Source organism: Prunus persica, chromosome G4 (assembly GCF_000346465.2).
Source record: "Prunus persica cultivar Lovell chromosome G4, Prunus_persica_NCBIv2, whole genome shotgun sequence".
Taxonomy (NCBI): Eukaryota; Viridiplantae; Streptophyta; class Magnoliopsida; order Rosales; family Rosaceae; genus Prunus; species Prunus persica.
In genome coordinates, this window is record NC_034012.1 from 23,700,218 (window position 1) to 23,724,882 (window position 24,665).

Below are 24,665 nucleotides of genomic sequence, written 5' to 3' on the forward strand. Positions count from 1 at the left end.
ATTAACAAATGATAAAGGTGTTGGCTCAACCGATATCAAGTTCATTTGTGGAAAGAATTTGGAGTCCATATTCTTACATCCATAATGTTAAGAGAAACTAGCAGAATTTTGCAATAGCTGATCAATTGGTTTATACCCATTCCAGTATCTGTCTCCAATCACGTTTCAGTGAGAGTTACAAAGATGAGCCTTTCAAGAAATGAGATATTGATCTAGAATCCTCTTTTTTAGATGACTGCTATAAAATTGGAGGAAATGAGATGGAAAGGGTTGGAGGGCGATTATGCAAGTGTTCACAACCAAGCATCATCCTCACCATCCTCTATGCCCAGTCACTTTTCTCTTGGAGGGAGCTCAAGCACAAGGACTAGTGCAAAAGCGAAGGAAAAATGACCAGTTGGCTAAAGTTGCTATTTTTTAATTTTAAGTATTCTCAATTTCCGTTTTGTTTGGTTTGAAGTTTCAACAATAAACTTTAATTTATGTTCCTACATGCAATTTTAATTATGAACATATTTATTTTATGAATAAGTGGTTTTTTATTTATTCAATCAGTTATGTATTTTATTTGTTTAATGTATTAAAAGAACTGTGACTTTCCTTCTTTCCTAGCAATTCTTGAACAGTTCCGTTCTTTTGGACTCCAGGATCTAAGGAAGTTTTGGTCACTCACCCTTGGATCTAATATAAGGGCTGAAAAAAAAACTTATTTAAATATCAATATGTCATTATTTTATTACTTTTAGTGTACAAAATATTAATTTAACTTAAACAAAAACAAAAGCTTAAAAAAAGAAAAAATCACTCCAACACGCTCTCTCTCAGAAAACCAAGAACATGTTCTTCCTCCATTGTCGTTCACAACTACCTTCAACTCCGGTGTTGCAAACGAAAATCAAGAATACGTGTCGTTTAAGATTCACTCTAATTCCTATTGGTTATCTATGTCATCTTTTATTTTACTGTAATAAAAATAAAAATAAAAATAAAAGATGACATATTGATATTTAAACCAATTTCTTCTCAACCGTTAGATTAGATCTAATAGTAGGTAACCACAATTTCCTTGGACCATAGGGTCCAGGAGAAAAAGACTAAATTGTTGAAACTAGAAGCAATACTTTTACTATATGGACACACCCACCCACCCAATCTCTTATACGTTCTCCTTAGAGCACTTCCACCCATTTGTCATGGCAAAGAGTAAGGGCAAGTAAGAGCGGTTAAGTTTACTTGAATAGTTGTTGTGTCTACCCAAGTGCAAGTAGTCGCACGTGGTAATAATCTAGGAAGTCCAAGTATCGTATCCTCAAGGAGAAGGAAGGTAAATGTCTGCACACAAAGAAATAATTAAAAGTACCAAAATAAAAGTGACAAGCAATTTGAAAAAGTAATTTGATTTGAGTGTTGTAGAGATTGAGTTTAAAAACGAAATATCAATAATGAAAATGCTAAGGCATCAAGGTTCAATTCTTTAAGCAAAATATGTTTCATGCTCTTTAATCCAAATTATAACTCGATTAAAATTATCATTGAGAAACTTTAACCGGAAGATAAAGAAATTAAAATTAATTTAATTTTTCAATGTTATCTTTTATTAATGATTGTTCAAAAAAAAAATGCTTAATATCTAATTTTTTTAATTTAAAAGTATGCTAAGTCAGTTCTTAACATTGAGAAAAATATAATTGAACTCATGAAAAGATAGTAGCACTTAACATCAATCAAAATAAAAGGATATGAAAATATTGAATAACCAAAAATAAAAGAATTTAGCAATTCATACTGTATATTGGATTAAAGAACAATTCACAAACTTACTCAAAGGACATTCCCTTTAGCCTTAGTTAGAGTTCTAGCAACTCATTACAAAGAAAAACATAACTGAATTTTTAATGAAATGGATAAAGAAATCTGTTGTAGTCCCTTGCCAAATAAGTTGATGGGTGATTTATAATCAATGAGGTGAGTGGAAAGTTAATACATTCATGGTGGGTAATGAAAGGTTTAAGTGAGAGATTAATTGGATTAAACATGTGTTAATGATGGAGAGTTAGTAGAAAAGAAATAACGGTGAGGTAGTCGGCGTTAAATGGCTATGAATGACATGAAATAGGCTTTTTAGCTTCAACGGTTTTGTTTCTCTTCTCCTTTTTTACTTCTCTTTATAACCACAATAATCCCACAATCAATTCTTCAATAAAATCCGTCAGCAATTCTCTGCACATGGCTTGAACTTGGACAAATATATATCTTCATATTTTGGCTTTTCAACTTCCTACAAAAGATAAATTCACCTAATAAGTTCACCAAATTAATACAGAAAATTCATAAATCCAATTAGTGAGAATGAAATGTAACAGCAAGTGAAATTATCTTTATTAAGCCAAGTTTATATAATAAAGTCTCTAAAATAATATTTAAAAAAATGTAATTTGAGACTCCCATCAATAGTATACGACCTAGCAATTTTTTTGGTACTTTTTCACCCATTGCCATGACAACCTAAGGGCAATTACTATTACATAGGATTAATTTTATTTATATGTATGAGATTAATAAATAAAAATTTGATAGGTATGTATAAAATATTTGAAATTTTTTGATAATTTTTCAGATTTTTCTTTTTTCTTTTTTATGTTAATTATATTTTTGGTCATTGGAGTTTGAGTCGAAATCAAATTTTGTCGTTGTGATTTCAAATTTTCCTAATTTCGTCAAACGTAGTTGCAGCAGTTAACAAGTCCAATTCATCAATTCCGTAATTTGCTTAATTAAAAAAATATTCAATATGAAATTAAAATAATTAACTTAAAATAAACATTATCTAAAAGAAATATAAAAAAAATGTAACAACAATTAAAACCATTAATCCCGACCGAATCCCCCCAGCCCATGATAACAGAAGAGAGATTTGGAAAATAAGGGAAGAAGAAGACTGAGAAACAGAGAGAATGTATTAAGAATTTCTGTATGATTATTCACTGAATCAATATTACAATGCATAGTTCAGCTTATATACAATTGTAACTAACAGCCAATGCTTAACAAACTAACACGTGAATAGCACGTGGGTATTCTAACAATACTAAGCTAATGTATTCATCTATCATTCCCCCTCAAATCCAGTTGGGTTCCCAAGCCGCAAATTACCACAATGCTTTGTGAAGAGTGGACTGTGTAACCCTTTTGTAAATATGTCTGCAACATGTTCATCTGTTGGAATATACTGCATGGAGAGATCTCTTCTTTGTACTCTTTCTCTAACAAAATGAAAGTCTATATCAAGATGTTTAATCCGTGAGTGATATACAGGATTAGAACTCAATGCTAGAGCAGAAAGGTTGTCACAATGTATAGTAGGAGGCTGAGGGAGAAACACTTTCAAATCAAGCAGAACTTGTCTGATCCATGCCAAATCTGCTGTTGTATGAGCTAATGCTCTATATTCTGCTTCGGTTGAACTCCTGGAGACTGAGTTCTGTTTCTTAGATTGCCAAGAGATAGGATTATGGCCTAAGAAAGCCACAAAACCAGTGGTGGATCGTCTAGTGTTAATATCTGCTGCCCAATCTGCATCACTGTAGGCATTAAGTTCCCAAGCACCACTAGTAAAGGTAAGTCCATGATCCAAGGTACCTTGAAGATAGCGTAAAATCCTCTTAACTAACTGAAAATGTAGCTCTGAAGGAGTTGTCATAAACTGACATACTGTGTTAACATCATAAGAGATTTCAGGTCTGGTAAATGTTAAATACTGTAATGCACCAACAATGCTTCTGTAGATTGTAGGATCAGCCAAAGCATCACCTTCAGTCTGTAACAATTGACCATGTGGTTTACAAGGGGTAGGACAAGATCGGCATGAACTCAGACCAGCCTTAGCAAGCAAATCTTTTGCATATTTAGCCTGGTTAACAAAAATATCTCCAGCTGTATTATAAGAAATCTGTAATCCTAAGAAATATTTCAACTTCCCCATATCTTTCATATCAAAAGCTGAGCTTAACTCATCAACAACTTCTTGCACCAAAGCCACCTTTGAACCAGTCAATATTATATCATCCACATATAAGAGAAGGATCACAATATCTGAACCTAGATGCTTCACAAATAAGCTAGGGTCAGAATGAGATGATGCAAAACCAATGGCTGGAAGATAACCTGTGAATTTGGCATTCCAAGCCCTTGGAGCTTGCCTAAGACCATAAAGAGACTTTCGTAACTTGCAAACATAACTGAGATGTTTTGGATCCTCAAAACCTTGTGGCTGACGCATATAGACTTCTTCCTCAAGATCACCGTGTAAAAACGCGTTCTTAACATCAAGTTGACGAAGTGACCATCGATTCATCGCTGCAATACTTAATATCAACCTTACTATGGTGTGTCTGACCACAGGGCTAAAAGTTTCACTGAAATCCAGTCCAGGAGCTTGGCTAAAGCCTTGGGCAACTAATCTGGCCTTATATCTAGCCAAAGTACCATCTGAGTTTTTCTTAATTCGATATACCCATCGACATCCGACAATATTTTTATGAACTGGCTTAGGAACTAACTCCCAAGTACCCTGAGCATGTAATGCCTCAATTTCGTCCTTCATAGCTTGAATCCAAAGAATAGATTGAGAAGCAACCTTATAAGTGGCTGGTTCAATAACATCATGTATAACAGGAAGAGTGGTATAATAACACTGATAATCTTCAAACTGTTTAGACTTAACAATACCTGCCTTTGATCTAGTCTGCATAGTATGAGTGTTAAAAGGAGGAGACACAGAACTAGAGACAACAGGGGAGACAGGCAAGAGAACTTGTAGTTGCTGATCATTAATCACAGATAAGACAGAATCACTGGAAGACAAAGCAGGATTCTCAGGAGATTCTAAAGAAGGAATAGAAACATTCTGTAAGCTATGATTTTGTGAAGAAACAGGTGGAGAAGATACAGAACCGGATATAGCACTAGGATTTAAAGCATGTATACATGGAGGAAGTGAAACACAAACTGGTAAAGACTGGGGCTTGGAAGAGCATGAAACTGGAACGGAATCTGCTGAGATGGAATGAGACTTAAAAGGAAAAACAGATTCATCATGAATGACATGTCTGGAAACAACAAACCTTGAGGTGGATCTATTGTAACAAATGACCCCTTTATAACCTGGAGAATATCCCATAAAAACACATTGAGCTGTTCTTGGCTGAAGCTTATGTTCATTATAAGGTCTGATATATGGGTAAACTGCAGTACCAAAAATCCTAAGAGACTTGATATCAGGAGCCTTGCCATGCAAGCTTTGAAAAGGAGACTGGTATCTTAAAACCGAACTAGGCATAAGATTGATGAGATAAGCAGCATGAGCAACCGAATGAAACCAGAACTGATCAGGAAGAGCAGAAGCAACAAGTAAAGTAAGAGCAGTTTCAATAATATGGCGATTCTTCCTCTCTGCCAAACCATTTTGCTGAGGGGTGTATGGACAAGAGACCCGATGAATTATCCCTTTTGAATCCAAAAAAGAAGAAAATTGCCTACTAATGAACTCACCACCCCCATCACTTTGAAAATACTGAATAGTAGCTTTAAACTGATTAGTGACAAGAGCATAGAACTTGAGAAACTCTTCAAACACTCCAGATTTATTAAACAGTGGATAAAGCCACAAGTAACCAGTACACTCATCAATGAAACTAACATAGTATCTAAAACCATCTATGGATTTTTGTCGGGAAGGACCCCATACATCACTGTGTATCCTCTGAAAGGGAACAGTAGACTTAACATGATCCTTAGGAAAAGACAGCTTGTGCATTTTACCATGTAAACAAGCAGTACATAATGCTTGAGAACTATCAACAGAAACAGATAAAGCAGAATCTTGAAGCATTCTTTGCACAACGGTATTTGTTGGATGTCCTAACCTTTGATGCCAGATAGAGACGTTGACATGTTGTCCAAGATATGCAACTGGAGCTGAAGAAATAGAAGAAACACCTCGAGATCTTTGAGAAGCAGAAAAAGGAATGGAATATAAACCTTGATTACTCTTGCCTTGAAGAAGAATTGCCTTGGTTATCTTGTCCTGTATATAAAAGCTAGAGACGTCAAATGTGATAAAACAATTATTGTCTTTACACAATTGATGGACGGATAATAGATTCGCTTTGAGCTTAGGAACATGCAAAACAGACGGAAGATGTAGTGAAGGAGATTGGGCACAAGAAATAGTAGCAGTGCCAAGATTCTGAATAGTCAAACCTGCCCCATTGCCAACAGTAACATTCTCATCAACATTACAAGGAGTCACATGATCCAATTGAGAGGAATTGCCAACCATATGATGAGAAGCACCACTATCAGCAATCCAGACATGCTCAGGAGAGAAAGAAGTCTGAGCAGTCATAGCAGTCAGAGAAGAAGGAGGTGCGTGGCCCTGAAATGAGTAGTTTGACCTGTGGAAACAATCAAGTGCACCATGTCCACGTTTGCCACAGATTTGGCATTCAACAACATTAGGAGTAGAAGAAGAGGAATTGGCATTGGCATGACGAAAATAGCAATTAGCAGCTGTATGTCCACGCTTGCTGCAAATTTGACACTCAGGCACCACATGAGATCGATAAGAAGGAGAACCTCCAGGAAAACCAGAAGTACTACCGCCCCGAAACTGAGAAGAGGCATGGCGACCACCATTAAACCTTCCACGACCAGAGGAATGTGCAGAAAAACCTCGAGAACCAGAGGCACGAGAAAAAGAACTTTGCTGACCACCAAAAGACTAAACATGTGGCAAAGGCTCAGAAGGTGTACGTAAAATACCCTGTCCAGATGACACAGAGGAACCTTGAGCACAAGAGGAATTAACCGCATATAACGCAGTATGATGAACAATACGAGCCTCAGCAGTTTGTTCTGCAGCAAGAAGCTGTGCTCTGAAATCCTTGAGAGACAAAGGAGTATCTCGTGCAATCAAGACAGTCTTGATTATGTCATATTCGGGAGGTAAGCCATTCAAAGCAGTAATAACGAAATCATCATCAGAAATCTTGATACCAGCAGCATTCAGTTGATCTCGAAGATGTTTGAGACGAAGCAAGAATCGCTCGATGGAATCTCCACCTTTCTGCGCAGTTTGCAACTCAGTTTTGAGATGGTTGATCCGAGCGCGAGAAACTGAAGCATAGCGATCAGAGAGATTAATCCAAGCATCGCGAGCCGTTTTGCAGCCAATGACGTATTCAAGCGCCTCATCAGACAGAGAAGCAATGCGTAAACTCAAAAGTGCCTTATCAGTACGAATCCACTCCTTATAAGCAGTGGTAAGCTCAGAAGTTTCGCCTTCCTCATCAACAATGGCGAATTTAGGAGGTGAAATCGAAGAACCATCGAAATGCCCAAAAAGCTCGTAGCCTTGAAGCACAGATTCAATATGATAACTCCACTTTAAGAAGTTATCATCAGCAAGACGAATTGTAAGGAGGCCAAGAAGACTCTCAATTTTGAGAAAAGAAGAAGAAGCCATGAAGAAATTAGGGTTTTAGAAAAAATGTGGATTCGAAGAAATGAAAAAAAACTGAGAAATCTGAGAAAGCTGAGAATTAGGAATTGCAGAGAGAGAAGAACAAGACAGAGGAAGGAAGCGGAGAGAGAGAAGCGGAATAGCAGATCTGGATCACCACCATGGGCGCTGATACCATGATAACAGAAGAGAGATTTGGAAAATAAGGGAAGAAGAAGACTGAGAAACAGAGAGAATGTATTAAGAATTTCTGTATGATTATTCACTGAATCAATATTACAATGCATAGTTCAGCTTATATACAATTGTAACTAACAGCCAATGCTTAACAAACTAACACGTGAATAGCACGTGGGTATTCTAACAATATCACCAACCCCACCCCATACCCAGCATCTCCGCCGCCCCATCCTTCTTCTTCCTCCTCCCACCCACACACCAAAGTTCTACTCTATCTCTCTCTCACGGCCTCCATCACCTCTGACGAAACTCAGTCGTCTCCGACGAACTTGAGCTTTTTCCAGGGAATACCCAAATGCGGCAAATGAATCTACATGAATTTGTTTTCTCAGTCTACATGAATGATGAATCTACTGGAATTTGTTTTCTCAGGGAATACTCAAATACCCGTTAATCGTGCCTCCTATGGGTATTTTTATGCTCACAAGTTTTGCTGATTATTGCTATGGGTCTTCTTTATAAACTCAAAATCTCATACTTTGGATGTTTGTGAAATTGTGATTATTACTGAACCCAAAAATTTATAAGAGTTTTGGATGTCTACGGCTATGAGTAATTCCTGAATTTGATGGATGAGAGCGAACAAAACACAAGCTTTTATCTCTGTAACCCATCAAAATGTTATAGATTTTGGATTTCTCATAGTTCCTCCATTTAAAGAAATGTATACAACATAATCAATTATTTTGCACTCCAAAGTGTGTATTTTCTGGGAGTGTTTGATGAGGAGAGAGAAGGAGATATTGAGATGTTCTCATGTGGGAGGAGGTAGTCGATCCGCGGTGGGGATAGGAAGAGAGAGAGGTAGTGATAATTTTCTTTTGATTTATTTATTTGATTTATTAAATATTAAATATTTTTTAATTAAACAAACTGATGGACTGCTGCAATTACGGTGACAAAATTGAAAAAATTGAAATTATGGTCATCAAATTTGATTTCGAGCCAAAATTCAATGACAAAAATTGTAATTAATCCGTTTATCTTTGCTGAGGTCAGTGCCTATCTAGTCTTGGGCCTTATCCGGACTGGATGTCACTGTTGGAGCTGATTTTGGGAGACCGGAGGCCTTTTGCCTGGGCTAGTTTGTACGCCGGAATTACTCTTACGCCTATTCATTTATTGCAAAATTCTACGCTATCCATTTATCGCGAAATTCTGTAATAAGTCTTCCATATATGGACCTTGGAAACGGACCACACATCTCAACAACACGTACACATATTCCAAAAAGTGTAATTGATATTGAAAGAATTTGATAACATCAAATAATCCAACGGCTGAAACTATGTCACTTGAAGACCATATAAATACGGACCTTATTATAGAACAACTCTCCATTTATCACACATCCCACCTCTTCGAATCTATTTCGTCCAAAAAATTCCTCTCCGAACCCTATATCTTCCCTCCCCTTATGCCAAGAGACCCAGAATCAAACGTGGGCTCATCAGCTATAGCACTCTCCCCCGTGCCCTCGATTGCTCGTGTGCTGTCGGCGGTCAGGTACTGTTCTGTAGCAGCGACGTCGTCTATCAGGTACTGTTCTCTCCTCTGGAACTGAGTCGTTAAATCTTTCGTTCCAGATCGATACCGGACCGCGAGTACGCTCGATCCAGATCGAAATTCGTAGGGGGTGAGCGAATTAGGCAACTGTGGACTAAATTTTAGTGATTTTTCACTTATTACCTCTATGTGAAGTGCGTAGTTTACAGTTCTCGTTGTCTGGGTTCTGTGAATAATAATATCTTTGCAGTCTGAATGCTTTGGGCTACAAATTAGATGTGTTCACTTTCAAATGTTTGTTTCAACACCTGTTTATGCAGTTTGCAACGTCCATTGCTCCAGTTATAAGAAGGACGAGAAGCTGCTGCTGTTATCATTTTTGTTTTTCAGACCAAGTAGGGTACATAACATTGTAGGAAGTTGAGCATGAGCGGTGCACCTAAAAGACCTCACGAAGAGAGTGGTCATTCCTCCTCTTCAAAATACCCACATGATGATTCAGGAGCTTACCCGAAGCTGTCATCATCGGTTTCCAATGAGTACCATCCTCCCTATGAGATGGCTCAAGATTCTCGCTTGCCGAAGATTCCCCGTACAGAATCCCGTGACCTGGATAGAAGATCCCCCATTCATTCAATATATCGAATGCCATCAACTTCAAATGATTTGCATGTAGATCAGGCGGCTCCTTCTGAAAACAGATTGGAGTCCAGAGATTCCAAGGATACTAGAGATCTTCGGTTTGAGAACCGAGACACAAAGACAGAGACGAGGGACTTGTACAGTGAGTCAAGGAGGGATACACAGAATGCTAAGGGTGAAAAGGATGTGAGGTATGACAGTCGAGGGGATGACAATAAGGAGACGAAATATGAAAGGGAGAATTTTAATGATGTGAAGGCTGACCTGAAAATGGAAGGTTATGTTGTGCCCAGTAGTCACTTGAATTGGAAAGACTCAAAAGAATACCATAGAGGAAAACGGTATTCTGATGCCCCAGCTGGAAGTACAGATGCCTGGCATCGCAGTAGTACACAAGGCCATGTTGAGCTGGGAAAGGAAGTCCTTGCTACTGAGGAGCGGGATCATGTAGAGGCACATGAGGCTGTTGGGGAAAATAAATTTGATTCTAAAGGTGAGGATAAATTCAAAGATAAGGATAGAAAAAGGAAAGATATGAAGTACCGGGAATGGGGAGACAGGGATAAGGAAAGAAGTGATCGTAGGAGCACTATTCCAGTAGCTAACAGCAGTAGTGAGTGCAAAGAACCAGCAAAAGAAGAAAGAGATTCAGAGAGGTGGGAGAGGGAGAGGAGGGACACCGGCAAAGACAAGGAAAGACTAAGAGAGAGGGAAAGGGATCATACCAAGAAAGACCCATGGAATGGAGTAGAGAAAGATGGTTCAAATAATGAGAAGGAAGTGGGGGACGGGTCTATTAGAGTGTCAGAACAGGAAATTCTGCCAGCAGAGCAGAAGAAACAGAAAGATTTTGATAGTTGGAGAAATGTTGATAGGGAATCCAGAGACAGGAGGAAAGAAAGAGATGTTGATGTTGAAGGAGATAGAACTGAAAAGCGCAGTAGGGGCTATGACAAAGAATCAGATGATGGATGTGCAGATTGTGAAGGGGCCACAGACCGAGATAAGGAAGTTTGTAATTATGGAGTTCAGCAGCGTAAAAGGATGCAACGGTCAAGGGGTAGCCCTCAGGTGGCAAATCGTGAGCTGCGCTTTAGGTCCCGCACTCAAGACAATGAAGGGTGTGTTTAAATATTTTCCTTTTCCGATTTTATTGCAAGTATGATGGGTTACTGATTTCACATATTCAAAAAAGTATGTGAAAATATGCTCTAGCATTTTGATATTGCATAGATAAACTACTAATTTTGAACCTAAATTTAGTAGATTGATAATTGTGTTTGTTTTGCATATGGATTCAGAAAAGCTATTCGTCTGTAGTAATCTGTGCAATGGCTACAAGCAATATATTTTCTAGGTATATGCAAAATTCTTTGGAAGTGGATTATCAACTTTTGCAGTGTAGACAATGATATACTGTCTGCACATATTAAAAGCATAATTGGTGTGAAAATAAAGTGGCAGTTATCTCTCCACTTCTTTATAGGACATTTGTTTACTGAAATTAATTTTACTACAGTTATCGTAAGTCATTCGCTGAAAGGTTTATCTTTTAATTTTGTTTTTACTGATTCAATTTGTAATTTGGTGGTGTGAATTATAAATGATAAACATATTTGTTACTGCCATCACTTTATTTGTTATCATAAGTCATTTGCTAAATGTAATGGCAGCCCAAGGTAATAGCTTGGTAAAGCAAAAATCTTATAATACCATTATAAATTCAAGAATCAAGTTTAAATGAAAAGTATACTTTTCCTTAAAGCGTTGAAATATCAACGTACAGCTATCCTTGTTTTCTTCAGCAAAATGTCATTCGTCAGCATACAGTCAAATTTGGTTTCATGTTGAAGTTAATGGATATTCATTTGTCTTGTGATGGAAGTGGTGTCCCTCGTTTCATACACAATTTAATTTTGTTTATGTGTTCTTGTATTTTGCAGATCCCAAGGTGCGCCCTTGTATTCCATTTTCGTGGAACAATAATTTTTTTGTTGGTGAAGTTCTGTAGATGTCAGCAGAAATTTATTTTGTTTGTGCTCTTCACTTTACCCTCCAATAAATGCATACATGTATATGTACAACATCCCAACCATATCCCTTGTTCATAAATAATTTCTTCCATTCTTGTACACATTAATTTATACACACATAAGTCTGCACTTATAGTTTTACTGTGGTCACTGCTGTTTTGATTATATATACAAAAACCAGAGGTGTTTGTCTAAATGAAGCTTCAGACTTGATGTGATTGAGGCTATTGTGGTACATATATTCATCTTTCTGGAATTCAATGTGCTGCTTTTGATGATCGCAATTATATCATCTACAATTAATGTATAGGCTTAATCCTAATGGGTGGGATTTCAATATCTCATGATTAAAGGTTTGAGTATATGTCACTGGAAAAACATTTCTCAGGGTTTTAGCTTTTTCTATCCTTACCTTCATTTGTGGTGGGGAATGAGATTTAGAACAGCTTTTTCGAGTCTGCCTTTATTGTTGTGCATATCTCCCTTGACTTTGTAGGCTTTCCGACTCTCAAATTATTCCATTTCCAACATGGCTGGAATTTTAATCTTCACAGAAATCTGACTGGTTTGGAGATTGTGGTGGGGAATGAGATTTAGAACAGCTTTTTCGAGTCTGCCTCCATTGTTGTGCATATCTCCCTCGACTCTGTAGGCTTTCCGACTCTCAAATTATTCCATTTCCAACATGGCTTGAATTTTAATCTTCACAGAAATCTGACTGGTTTGGAGATTGTGGAGCTGTCTCTCTATTTTCTTCACTTGTAAATGCGTCCTTTCATTTTGGTAGACTGGATATAAGATTTTGGAAACTTGGTCCTGTGGGAACTTTGCATGTAAATCTTGTTATAGTAGGTTGATAGATTAGCCATCTCTCCCCAATTTTAATCCTTGCACGATTTGGTTGGTTAAAATACCATGTTAGGAGGTGGAGTTTACTCTGTTATTTTGTCAGATTGGAAAGCATATTTTCTGTAATTCCTTGGAAATTCTGTTTGAGTTAATTACACAAACATCCCCTGAAGTTTGACTTTGTTTGGCATGTACTATTAGTAGAACCTCAAACAAACAAGCATTAGATGATAGTGACAGAGCATGTGGATGGAAAATTGCTGCGCAATCCCATTTGAAATGAAGGGGAGAAGAAAACTACTCTGTTGACCCCAACTGCTCGCCAGTTTGATGAATCATTTACTGATCAACACTAAGGAAAAGAACCCTAAATGACATGCCCAAATCTCATGTCCTTCTCTCAATTTTATCCCATGCTTACCCTCTCATTCTGGTGGTTTCAGTGTGGACAATGTTTGCTATGGTTGATGCTGGTTGGTTAAGGGTTGTCTTTCGTGCCCAAAAATTAGCCTCTTTCATAATTTAAAAATTCTTCTCTCTACCCCCATGGTGAATTAAGGTCCGAAAGAAAGGAGCCGTCCCCCTACCGTCATGGTGAAGTAGTCTGGTTTGAAAGAAGGGAGCTCTGACCTTGTCTGGAATTCGGAAAGTAAGAAGCAATAAGAACAATTGCTTGTAGAGTTGCATGATTCATTGAATCTAAAGAGACAAATATCCATAAATAAGCATTTTCCTAGGGAGGAAAAATTGTCAATGATTTCACAGCCTTCTTTTGGATAGGTGGACTGGGGGGATATTATTTTTCTTGGGTCAATGTATGTTACATTGTTATAGAACACTCCATGATAAAACATCTACATTCTTAGCTTCTAAATTCTTTGAAAATAGGTTCCGTTCTAGTTAATTTTTTTAAACAGATGCAAACATGCAACACACTCAAACTGAGCAGGAGAGAGTTAAGAGTGTTTTCTAGTCATGTAGTAAAAAGTTTTCTTAGCTTTTCTGTAATAGTCAACATCAGTATTCTGTATTGCATGGTTATTGTTGCACATTGGTTGTGTGCTAACACTGCTATTGTTTCAGGTAAAAATGAAGTATCCTCTGTTGTTTATAAAGTTGGTGAATGCATGCAAGAACTGATAAAGTTGTGGAAGGAATATGAAGTATCTCAAGGTGAAAAAAATGAAAGCTGTCTAACTGGTCCAACTCTTGAAATTCGGATCCCAGCTGAGCATGTTACCGCAACAAATCGCCAAGTAAGATCTAAATTATGTTCGTACGAAATTGGGCTACAATGTACTTGTTTTCTTGTGTTTTCGTCGTGATAATTTTCTAGTGATCCTGTGTTCAAACTTTTTGGTATATTCTGTTTATGGTTTCCACAGAGAGTATTGCTCATTGTTTGTGTATTCCTTTGAATGTACTTGTTTTCTTGCATTTTCGTTGTGATAATTTTCTAGTGCTCTTGTGTTCAAACTTTTTGGTATATTTCTGTTTATGGTTTCCACAAGTATTGCTCATTGTTTGTGTATTCCTTTGCTTCATATGTGGTATGTCAGATGTGAACAGAATTCTGTAGGTATTTGATATTAGCAGCTGATCTAGTCTTCATATATGGTTTTTTTTATTTTTTTATTTTTAATTATTTTATTTTATTTTAAAACACTTTTCTGTTACTAGGTGCTTTTTAGAGTGTAGTCATTTTTTCTTTCCAAATTAATTAACTGCCTTTATGGGTTGGTTGTACATTTGTTTGCCCTTCTGAACCAATTTGTTTTGAAAGTTTATTGTTCAATTCTCATTCTTATCAGTGTTTAGGTTGTGGAAAACATTAATGTTTGCTTTTGTCTATTCTTCGTTTGTTCTTTTGATTTGTTTTTGTTTTATGTTTTTAATTCCATTACATGCAGGTTAGAGGTGGCCAGCTGTGGGGGACAGATATATACACAGATGATTCAGATCTCGTTGCTGGTATGTGGTTTTAGGGTTGGTTTAAGTTTTTCTTTGTTCAGATGGTTGGTTTCAGTTAGTAGTGAGTCTATATGCTATATGACCTGGTCATGTATGAAAGTGAGTATTAATGGTTCAGTGTTGCTTTCCAGTTCTCATGCACACAGGATATTGCCGACCAACAGCGTCTCCCCCACCTCCTGCAATCCAAGAGTTGCGTGCTACAGTTCGAGTACTACCTCCACAAGACTGTAAGTGTATTTCTTGCTTAGTGTGAATAGGTGCCGCTGTCAATGTCTGTTACTTACAAAGAATATGGACATGGAAATTTGATTGAATATACCTCGAATTTTGATTTAAAATGATTTAAAGCAATTGTTTATTCGTTGTACTTGTGATGTTGAATTAGATGAACAACTCAGGACTACTTAGATTCCTAAATACGAATATCATTAATCATTCATTCATTTGCTTACCCAACAATTAATACAATAAGTATGTTAATGGTTAATACATATAAGCACTTTTTCATTCATATATTTATCAAGCAAATAGCTTAATTTCAATTTAAAATATTTATTAAAAAAAAATTATTAAAATAACATCAAAGAAGAAGAGAGAAATAGGTAAAGAAATATAAATAAGTAATTAGCTATCATTAATTAAAGGATCAGTTAGTGAGTTCGAATGTGGTGTCTCATCCTTGATGGTTTTAGGGAATGACGAGAGATTTCCCGTTGAGGTCAATTCAATTCTTTGTGGCACTTGGTCATCCAGAGTAAAATATGGCTTACATGCAAACAACTGGGATTGAGGCATGAGTCAGTGCTTTGCAAAGCATTTCTGAAGGCCTTTCTGTTTGGAGGGGGATAAAACTCAATTTTGGGAGGATTACTTGGGTGGGAATTGAAGTGCTTTTCCCCTCCTGTTCTCCCTGCTCTCCTTGATTGAGAACTTCTCACTTTCATCCTTTAGAGCTGATGGAGAGTTTGCTGTGTCTTTAGGTTTGTTTTCTTGCGAGTAATTTCTTGATTCTTTTGTTATGCATGACAACTTCTCCCCATTCCTTACGATATGGAAGGCCAAAGTGCCTCCCAAGGTGCACTTGTTCATGAAAGGGTAAATATTTGTGAGGTCTGAATCTGGTGGTGCATGTCTAGGGTTTTTGAGGGTATTAGAAGGGCTTATGGGTGTATTGATGTCAGCGAACTGGTAATCTTGGAAGCCTTCATCTGTTAGTTAATAATAAAAATGGCTGAAATTTGGGTCTTTGGTTGATAGGTTTATTGTCTATTTAAAGGGTTGCGCTTGCCGAATTATCATTCTAAGTGAAGAAAAGATAGCATTCCCTATATTATATAGTAATGAAATGCCCACGTTGTTTGTTCCAATTTAATGGCAGTCCACCAGTTATTCAATTAAAAAACCTAAGCTAGTTCTTTTTCATTTACACACACCCCAATGAGTAAATTAATGCTTTGTTTACTTTTAATTCTAACATTTTATTAGGTTACATTTCTACTCTGAGAAACAATGTTCGATCTCGAGCCTGGGGAGCTGCAATTGGTTGTAGCTACCGTGTTGAGCGCTGTTGCATCGTGAAGGTGATAAGAACTTAAAGCCAATTTATTTATCCTTTTTAAGCGCGTGTGTGTGTGTGTTTGTTTTTTTTTTACACTTTATGTAATGGCTAAATTATGTAGTGCTTCATATGATTTTGCAGATGCTAAGTACATATTTAGGGACTTGGATTTAATAATTTGTTAGCATGAACTGGAAACTAGTGGTTTGTAATGATTCTTCTGGGCTTATAGCACTGATGCTTCTTCCTAATTATCTGGTTTTCAGAAGGCAGGAGGAACCATTGATCTTGAGCCTTGTCTTACGCACACTTCTACAGTGGAGCCTACCCTTGCTCCAGTGATTGTTGAGCGTACAATGACTACAAGGGCTGCAGCTTCGGTATTATTCTGACATCCTCTACTCAGCAAATGTTTTTTTATTTCTATTTTAGTTGAAAATTTTCTTCCTTTTGGAATATGTCCCCTAGTCCATTTTCCATTATTGCAGCCACTTTTTAAGTTTTAATTTTTGAAACATGCAAACCACTGCTTAAGGAAGTTTTATTTATTTATTTGTAATAGAAACTTGTCTTTTGGATTATATGTCCTATTTCATTTGCCGTTATCTCCAGCAGCTGATTAGTTTAAATCTTCAAAACATGTAAGTGGTTTGGGGATTTTCATATTCTCAAGTATTCAACATCTTGTGAAACCCTTTCCTGACACATAAAATACTGTGATAGAATACGGCAGTGATCTGGAATTTACACTCAGACAAAAGAGTTGATTCTTTTGAACTGTAAAATGTGGTGTGTTATTGAACAAACCCAGAACAGGATTTATGCACACAAATATGTACTTGGGTTAGGAAAATTATTGTTGTAGAATTTACCCATAAGTTGTTGTAAACTTTGGAAATGCAATCTTATGCAAGAAGAGTGACTCAATGAAGGATACCAAATAGTAACTGAATATGGCCGCTGCATTTATATGTTTCAAATGATTTACAATATTATCTGCTGCATTTGTGTGAGACCAATATTTTAGTTTAGAAATCTTTATGAAGCAGAGTTCACAATGATTTCATCCATACGTATTGCTCCCAATACAACTTTTGGTAAACTGCTGGCAATTTATGTGTTGTGTTGAAGATCTTGCAACTAATTTTGACGCAGAATTGGTGTGGGCCTTCTAGCAATCCATGAGGCCTTTTGCATTTTGTATTATAAAGTGTAGATGTATGGAAAATGAATTTGAACGATGTTCAGAGTAGTTTACACTGGAAATCAATCAGCAATAGATTTTCCCAAATGTGTGAAACTTTCTTTCAATGTTTTTGCTTTGTTATTATTAATTGTATTTGCACATAACGTTTACCTCAAAGGAAGGTTCAGCTCTAGACATTCTTGATAATGTGCCCTTTTTGTTAGTGGGTTGGCATGTAGATCTATTATAGTAATTATGTCTTGAACTTCTTTGGTCTTGCATTTAGTAGCCTTCAACATTGCGGTTATACAGCTTTAAGACAGGTTTGATCTGGTAGGTCAGGCCTTAAGCTTTGCCCTCGTGTTTTGTTTTGAGTTGGCAACAGGCAAGAATGCCGGGTTTGTGATTATTTGGAGGGTATTTGGGAATGTTTCGTCATTTTAAAAAGTTGTTTATGGAACTAGAGTTTGAGGGGTTGGAGATGTGAGATGAGGTGGAGTTTCTCTAGGAGAGTTGTTTGAGGTTGAATTTTGTTATTGGTTGTCTTCTGAGATCCAATACATCTTATTCTGGTCCTCATGATTTATGCGACTTAAGTTGAATTTCCTTCCTTTTGAGGGTTTAGAACTTTCTGCTTTGGAGGCTAATTATAATGTTCTGAGGTGCTTGTATTCTTGGGCAATAAAGACTATACCCTGTTTTTTTCTTTGGTCTGATGGTCTACCCTATTGTTTTTCAGTTTTTGTCTGTGTTCTGCCTTTAAGTTTGTAATTTTCTCTAGCCTTCAACGTTCATTGGCAATGGAAGTACGAAAGGCCTCCATGAGACTGGGTGGCGAGAGCAAACAACCTTAAGCTTTATTTGGGGTGAACACATATACTTGTTAAACAATGCCACCTCGCCTTACATTTTTCTTTGTTTGCTACGATGGGTTTATCCCTCTAACTTTGCTATCTTTTCTTGATTACATCTTGCTAAGGTAAGAACTCAACTTCTAATGGCCATTTTGACCGATGTATGATTTATTTGAAAGTGCATGTCAAGTTTTTCTCAACTGCTTTCAACATTTTTTTCAAGTTAATGCAAAAGGTGCTATCACTTAAGTTAATTGTAATTTGTAAACAGTATAACCATGGTTAGGCAGCGCCACCGTAACCAATTTAAAGTTTACATGCATATGCATGTACTATTGAAAAAAAAATTCGTTTGTTAAATTTCATCAGATGATTTTTTACTTGTGCTTATGTTTAGATTTCCAGTCATTACTGCAGTGATATAGTTTCATACTTGGATTGTATATCTGTGTATTGTCATATGATTTTAATCTTATAAAAACTCATGACCTTTCAACAATCATCACTATTTCCCAGCTTACATAATGGCTTTATTCTTCAGAATGCATTGCGGCAACAAAGATTTGTACGAGAAGTTACAATACAGTACAACCTCTGTAATGAGCCTTGGTACACCACATCTTTCTTACCCTTTAATTCTGTTGAGCCTTGGTTTTCAGATGCTTGTATTAACTACAAACTTGCATTCTCTTTCGTTATGTGGAATGAATTTCAGACGTGTGCTATATTTTAACCCAAGCAATGACATTCTCTGCCTGTATAACTATCAAATAATATCTTTTATATTATAGCAGGGGTTCGTCCGAGTGCTTAACGGTGTTTATCATGTTTGCATCTCATGCCTTAACTCCCTCAGTTCTCTTGGGCAGCTGTCAGATTCTTTGAAAATAATTGTCCACTTTTAATTTGTTGATGACTCACCTTGTTATATGTTCATTTTACCATACAGACTAATGTTTTATGCATTCATAATACTTTTTTTGGTTAATTATATTACACTAGGTTGATACTCATTTGTTCGTTTGTGGAGATATTCTTTTGGTTTTTCTTGAACTCAATCCCCCGTATACGTTAAACGAGGTTTCTTTCCACTAAATATGAACCTCAATTAACCTCGTTTCTGTTTGGATCCGATATAAGTTTTCTTTTCTTTTTTAGAATAAAAAAAAACTCTTGATTTTCAAGGTTACAGACATTCAAGGCATCTAATGAATAATCCTTGAATCTCAGTGTTAGTGCTCTTGTGGGAGAAACTTCTTATCTTTTCAAAATTGCATCTTGTGCTGTCTGTAACAGCTCAACCTAGGAATGCATGTTAACTGCTTCACTCAAACATAATGTGTGCAGTATGGCAACTATTTTTTTTCCTTTTTCGGAAAAGATTATTAAAGACTATGCACAATACGCTCATGAGAAAGCCACAGCCAAATTACAATAAGAAAGAGCTGGACCAAACACTCTAATCCAATGGGACGCAGCTTATGATGTTACCTGATTTGGAATTTTGTTATTGTAGTCTTCTCAAAATTTAAACTTTCACAGAAATATTTTTTCTTTTTACTTCATCTTATGTGTTTTGCTGCTCATTTTTTCTTTCTTGTTTCCCTATCCATCAATGATTATTGCACCTTCCTAAGTTCGTTCTTTCAAATTTCTTCAGGATTAAGTACAGTATAAGCATTGTTGCTGACAAGGGTTTGAAGAAAACTCTTTATACTTCTGCCCGTTTGAAGAAGGGAGAAGTTCTTTATTTAGAAACACATTCATGCAGGTATAATGCTAATTATATATTGTACTATGTATCTGGGATTTGACCATGATCTGTTTTAAGGACTAATATTTGATTATCACATATTTTTCTTCATTTGTTTTGGCTACTGAATGTTACGTAACATAGGAGATGAGTTACTTGTAAATGAGGGAACATTGACATTTTCCTTCCTATTTCTAGTTTGTTTAGCTAAACAACATAACTGAGGAGAGTTTGATTGCCTATAAAATACGGACTTCTGTCTTTATTCTTTGTCTTTCCCCCTTTTTACGTTTCTTCTTATTTTCCCTGATCTTGTTTGGTTTCATGATCATATGTTCCTTTGGGATTTGGCAATATGCATGTGATATGGTTTCCTCTTTTGTTAATATTGAATTTGTACCTTTTAACTGGTGGTTCTTTTTTATTTTCCCTCATTCAAATCCGGTATGGTTCTTGGTCATAAGTGAGTTATAAACATTTAGTTAGGGAAAAAGATAAAGCAGAAACTGTATCTTGGTGGTGGGCGAGGATTCTAAAGATGCTGCAATACAAAGAATCAGAAGAATTAATTGAGTTGTTTATACAGAAAGTGATGTAGGATGCATCGCATGGATTAGGAAATGTCTTGTTGCGCGTAATAACTTTCAAGATAAACTTTTCAGAAAGTACGGGAATTTTTTTTTTTTTGGGGGCCATATCTGGATGGAGAATTGTGATAACAAGAGTTTCAGAAGCTGGGGTCTCTGGGGCTTTTAGAAGATCATTATGTCCAATGGTCTGATTGGAATTGTTGGCTTACCATTTCTAGTATGCAAGAAACTGGAATTGGTCTAATTCCTTGATCCCTTGTTATAAATGACCATGGGCAAGCATTTGAAATCAACATTAGTTTACAGCATTTAACTGTCTGAAGCAGTTTCTACTTGAATCATTTTCGCCCATCTGTTCTACCAAAAAAAATAAAAAAGGTGCCTTACAGAAAATTATGTAGAATGTTGTGAGCAAAACATTATTCTTTAAGTGTGTTGTATTTTATTATCTGAAGGTATGAGCTTTGTTTTACCGGAGAGAAGATGGTCAAAGCTACACAGCTATCACAGATGCATGAAGGTGAGACAGAGAAAAGTCAAAATCATGTATCTCATTCCACCAATGGTGAAAGAAATGATTCTGATAACATTATGATTGATGTCTTTCGATGGTCTCGATGTAAAACACCTCTTCCCCAGAAGGTCACACGGTCAGTTGGGATCCCACTGCCCCTTGAATATGTGGAGGTACTACCAAAATTTAATAATGTTTCAAAAGCGGATAATCTTTATACTGAAATTCTGTGATTTTGTTTTCTTGCTTCACTGTATGATGTGGGGATGTTGAAAATCTTTATTTAGTGCCATCCAATCTTGCATGTTGAAGTCTTTAGGTGAATATGCATAATAACTGCAGAGAGACAAATTGCTATTGTTATCAATGTCACACACACACACACACACACGCACACACACACACACACACACACACACACACACACACACACACACACACACACACACATACACGCGTGCGCAAGCCTTCTTCCTTCGAATCTGTGCTAAAACAGAATCAACAATTTGAGATCATCTACTTTTATGAGAGAAGGTATTGGCTATGCTGCTTGGTTTGGTGCCTCTTGATGGGTTATATGTGAACTAGAATTCTGATACACGCTTTTAGATGCATGTTGCTGCTAGTTATTTTGTTGATAAATTTCACCCTTAATATATTGTTACTTGTCATAGTTTTTTTGAGCTTTCTTCCTGGTTAGGTGTTGGAGGAGAATCTCGACTGGGAGGATGTCCAATGGTCACAGACTGGTGTTTGGATTGCTGGGAAAGAATATACACTTGCTCGGGTGCATTTTCTGTCGACAAATTAACCTATGTTTTATATTTTTCTCAATTTGTTCGAACAACAATGTTTCTTGACTTCTTTTCTTGCCATCCTGATTTAATGTATGAGTTTGGTATAATATATTTTACTCAATGATGACGCTTATACAGTTATATATATTACTATTTATTCCCCTTTCTTTGTAATTATAAGCATTTTCCCCTGTAATTATGTTCTCTGATTCCATTTTGGGAAAAATAGAAATAATTTACCAGCACCAGGGATTTGATCATAATTTCTTGGAGAAGCATTCAAGCTTTCATCAAGCTGTTTCTGTTTCTCTGAACATAGTAATTCAGTTACAAAGAAGAGAAGTCGGAACTTTTCCTAATGTAATGTACATAACAATGTTAAAATCAACTGGGAAATGTCGTCAATGAGGTTTAATTCATTTGTTGCTCCCCAAAAGACTGACGACATGTTTACTAATTAATAACATTAGTCAGAGTGACCATGAGTAACTCCAAGGTACTTTTATTAAATTGTTTGGATTCAAAATAAAAATGTAAATAACTCCTATTAAATTGTCTAAATTGTCAAGAATTGAATACGAAAACTAGTTTGACTACAAAAGGAATTATATTTTACTTACAACTTGATAGTTTCAAATCTTCAAGTGGTGTAGATATGGGCTTTAGTCAAGTTGGCTAGTGGCTAGAGGTTAAAGCAGATATGTTCTTCACTCTGCACACAGATTCGAATCTCGTTCCTATTATTTAGATTATATTAAAGTATAATATCACTTGTATAAAATAAACTTAAATAAAAGTCTTCAAGGGGTAGATTACTCTCTTTGATAATTGTTTATGCAAATAATCTCGCGAGAGAATATTTGCTTCTAGATTCTTCAACCTTCGATCTTCTTTCTCTCTCCTCCTCGATTTCTGTAAAAAAGATTGGAGTAAATAGACCACACCCGGGGGGTGTTGGCCAAAGGCCTCCCGATGCCTAAGTTAGTTCGAGTGTTTGTAGGAAAACAATAGCTAAGCAAAGGTACGGAGTTGTATGTAGGGTGTAAACCGAGTGGCCGGAGCAAATATGGAGAGTGGAGAGGGAGAGAGAGCTTCGGGTATTTTTCTCGGGTATTAGGAGTAGGTTTTCTGAAATACCTTGAATGATGAATGAGGTCGTCTATTTATAGAAGTCTCGGGGCTAGGGTTTCGTAGGAATCGGACTTGATAATATTCGAATTAATGATATTATCTCTTTTTAAGAAGATAATATCTGAATTAAATGATATTATCTTCTCTTTATTAGGATAATGGCTGAATTAATGATATTATCTTTTTAAATAAAGATAATATCATATTAATTAAGATGTTTATCCTAATTAATTAATTAGCCAGATAAACTGGTTTAATTAATTAATTTAAGAGATAATCTTCTTTTCCACGTGGCGTGCCCTGATTGGAGACGAAAATATATGCTCCCACAATAATATTTATGATACATGATATATTTAAAAATATTTTCTTATAATTTTGACTATTTACTTGCAATATATTTAATAATCTAAACAATAAATAGATATTAAATAAAGCATTCTATCCATACAATTATTTTGGAAATATATTTCTAATGAATTAAGAAAAAAAAATTACCACAATAATATGGCTAAATTGTTCCTAAAAACTAAAAAAAGGATATGAAAAAGTGACTGTACTTTGTTAAGTTGCAACATAGCATGTACCTCTTCGCAAAATTGGAAATCACTGTTTTTGAAAAAAAAATGTTGTGGATCTAAAAATGTGTTTGGTATTGTAATTCTACAAATGTTTTTCTGAGAACAAAAAATAATGAAAACTTTTCTGGTGTCAATATTAAAAACAGAAAAAAAAACAAGAAAAGAAAGTAAATATGCTTTTTTATATAAATATAAGTGTTGGTTCAAGTGTGAAGAGGTTTGGAATAGTTGGTTAGTGCTGGTGTATTAGGAATTAGAAGGACTTGGACTTAGATGGATAGACAATTGTTGTTTTTCAGCTTAAGAGCATCCGCAATGGTGAGGGTCATTTCAATTTTATTTCAAAAACCATCGCAAAATGAAAAATCGTGGAATATCCGGACCCTATACTGAGAGCAAAGAACAAGAGAATCAATTCATCTTGGCATTTTAATAGAAGAGAGAGAGAGAGAGAGAGTATTTTGGCATTAAAAAAAATTAAATATGGATATTTTCGGCATTTTAAAAGTTTCATTAAGGGGAGTCAAGTGCTTTCTGTGTTTTTGTCCTGTAGCGCTTTTAAGAAGAAGCTCCTCTCAAGTGCTTCTTCCAAAACCACTCCACGTGCTTTTGGATCTCACTCAAAGTGCTTATGCAATTTTTGCCAAACACCATTTTTAAAAGACAGAAGCGTTTTCACCTATTTAGAAGCGCTTTTCGCTGCTCCAAAAGCACTCCTAAATGAGCCGTAACTCTACAGCCTCTCTCTTCTGTGGACAACATTACTTTTAAAATTTTTTGTTATATTTAATTAGTGTAAACTAGCCGTAATTTTTTTTTTTTCAAAGCAACTAGTCATTCTTGATGGGTTAATGACTGAAATGGTCCCCCAACTATTGCTCCAGTATCATTTTGGTTCACCAACTAAATTTTTCATTTGAATCGTCCTTCAACTC

General features: G+C 36.1%; 1 protein-coding gene across 3 annotated transcripts; it reads left to right on the plus strand.

Moving 5' to 3' along the window:
- On the plus strand, positions 9,097 to 22,214 carry LOC18778648 (zinc finger CCCH domain-containing protein 13). 3 transcript variants are annotated; one of them, XM_020561277.1, is made up of 13 exons: positions 9,097 to 9,301; positions 9,589 to 11,031; positions 11,854 to 11,861; positions 13,876 to 14,048; positions 14,703 to 14,763; positions 14,895 to 14,993; positions 16,252 to 16,346; positions 16,591 to 16,704; positions 18,906 to 18,973; positions 20,025 to 20,135; positions 21,163 to 21,227; positions 21,347 to 21,394; positions 21,922 to 22,034. In XM_020561277.1, the coding sequence occupies exons 2-12, from the start codon at positions 9,695 to 9,697 to the stop codon at positions 21,382 to 21,384; spliced, it is 2,169 nt and encodes a 722-aa protein (XP_020416866.1). In that variant the 5' UTR covers positions 9,097 to 9,301; positions 9,589 to 9,694; the 3' UTR covers positions 21,385 to 21,394; positions 21,922 to 22,034. The 3 variants fall into 3 exon arrangements, with proteins under 3 accessions (XP_020416866.1, XP_020416865.1, XP_020416864.1); XM_020561276.1 differs by having other exon boundaries at positions 9,097 to 9,398; positions 21,163 to 21,394; positions 21,922 to 22,214; XM_020561275.1 differs by having other exon boundaries at positions 21,163 to 21,394; positions 21,922 to 22,214.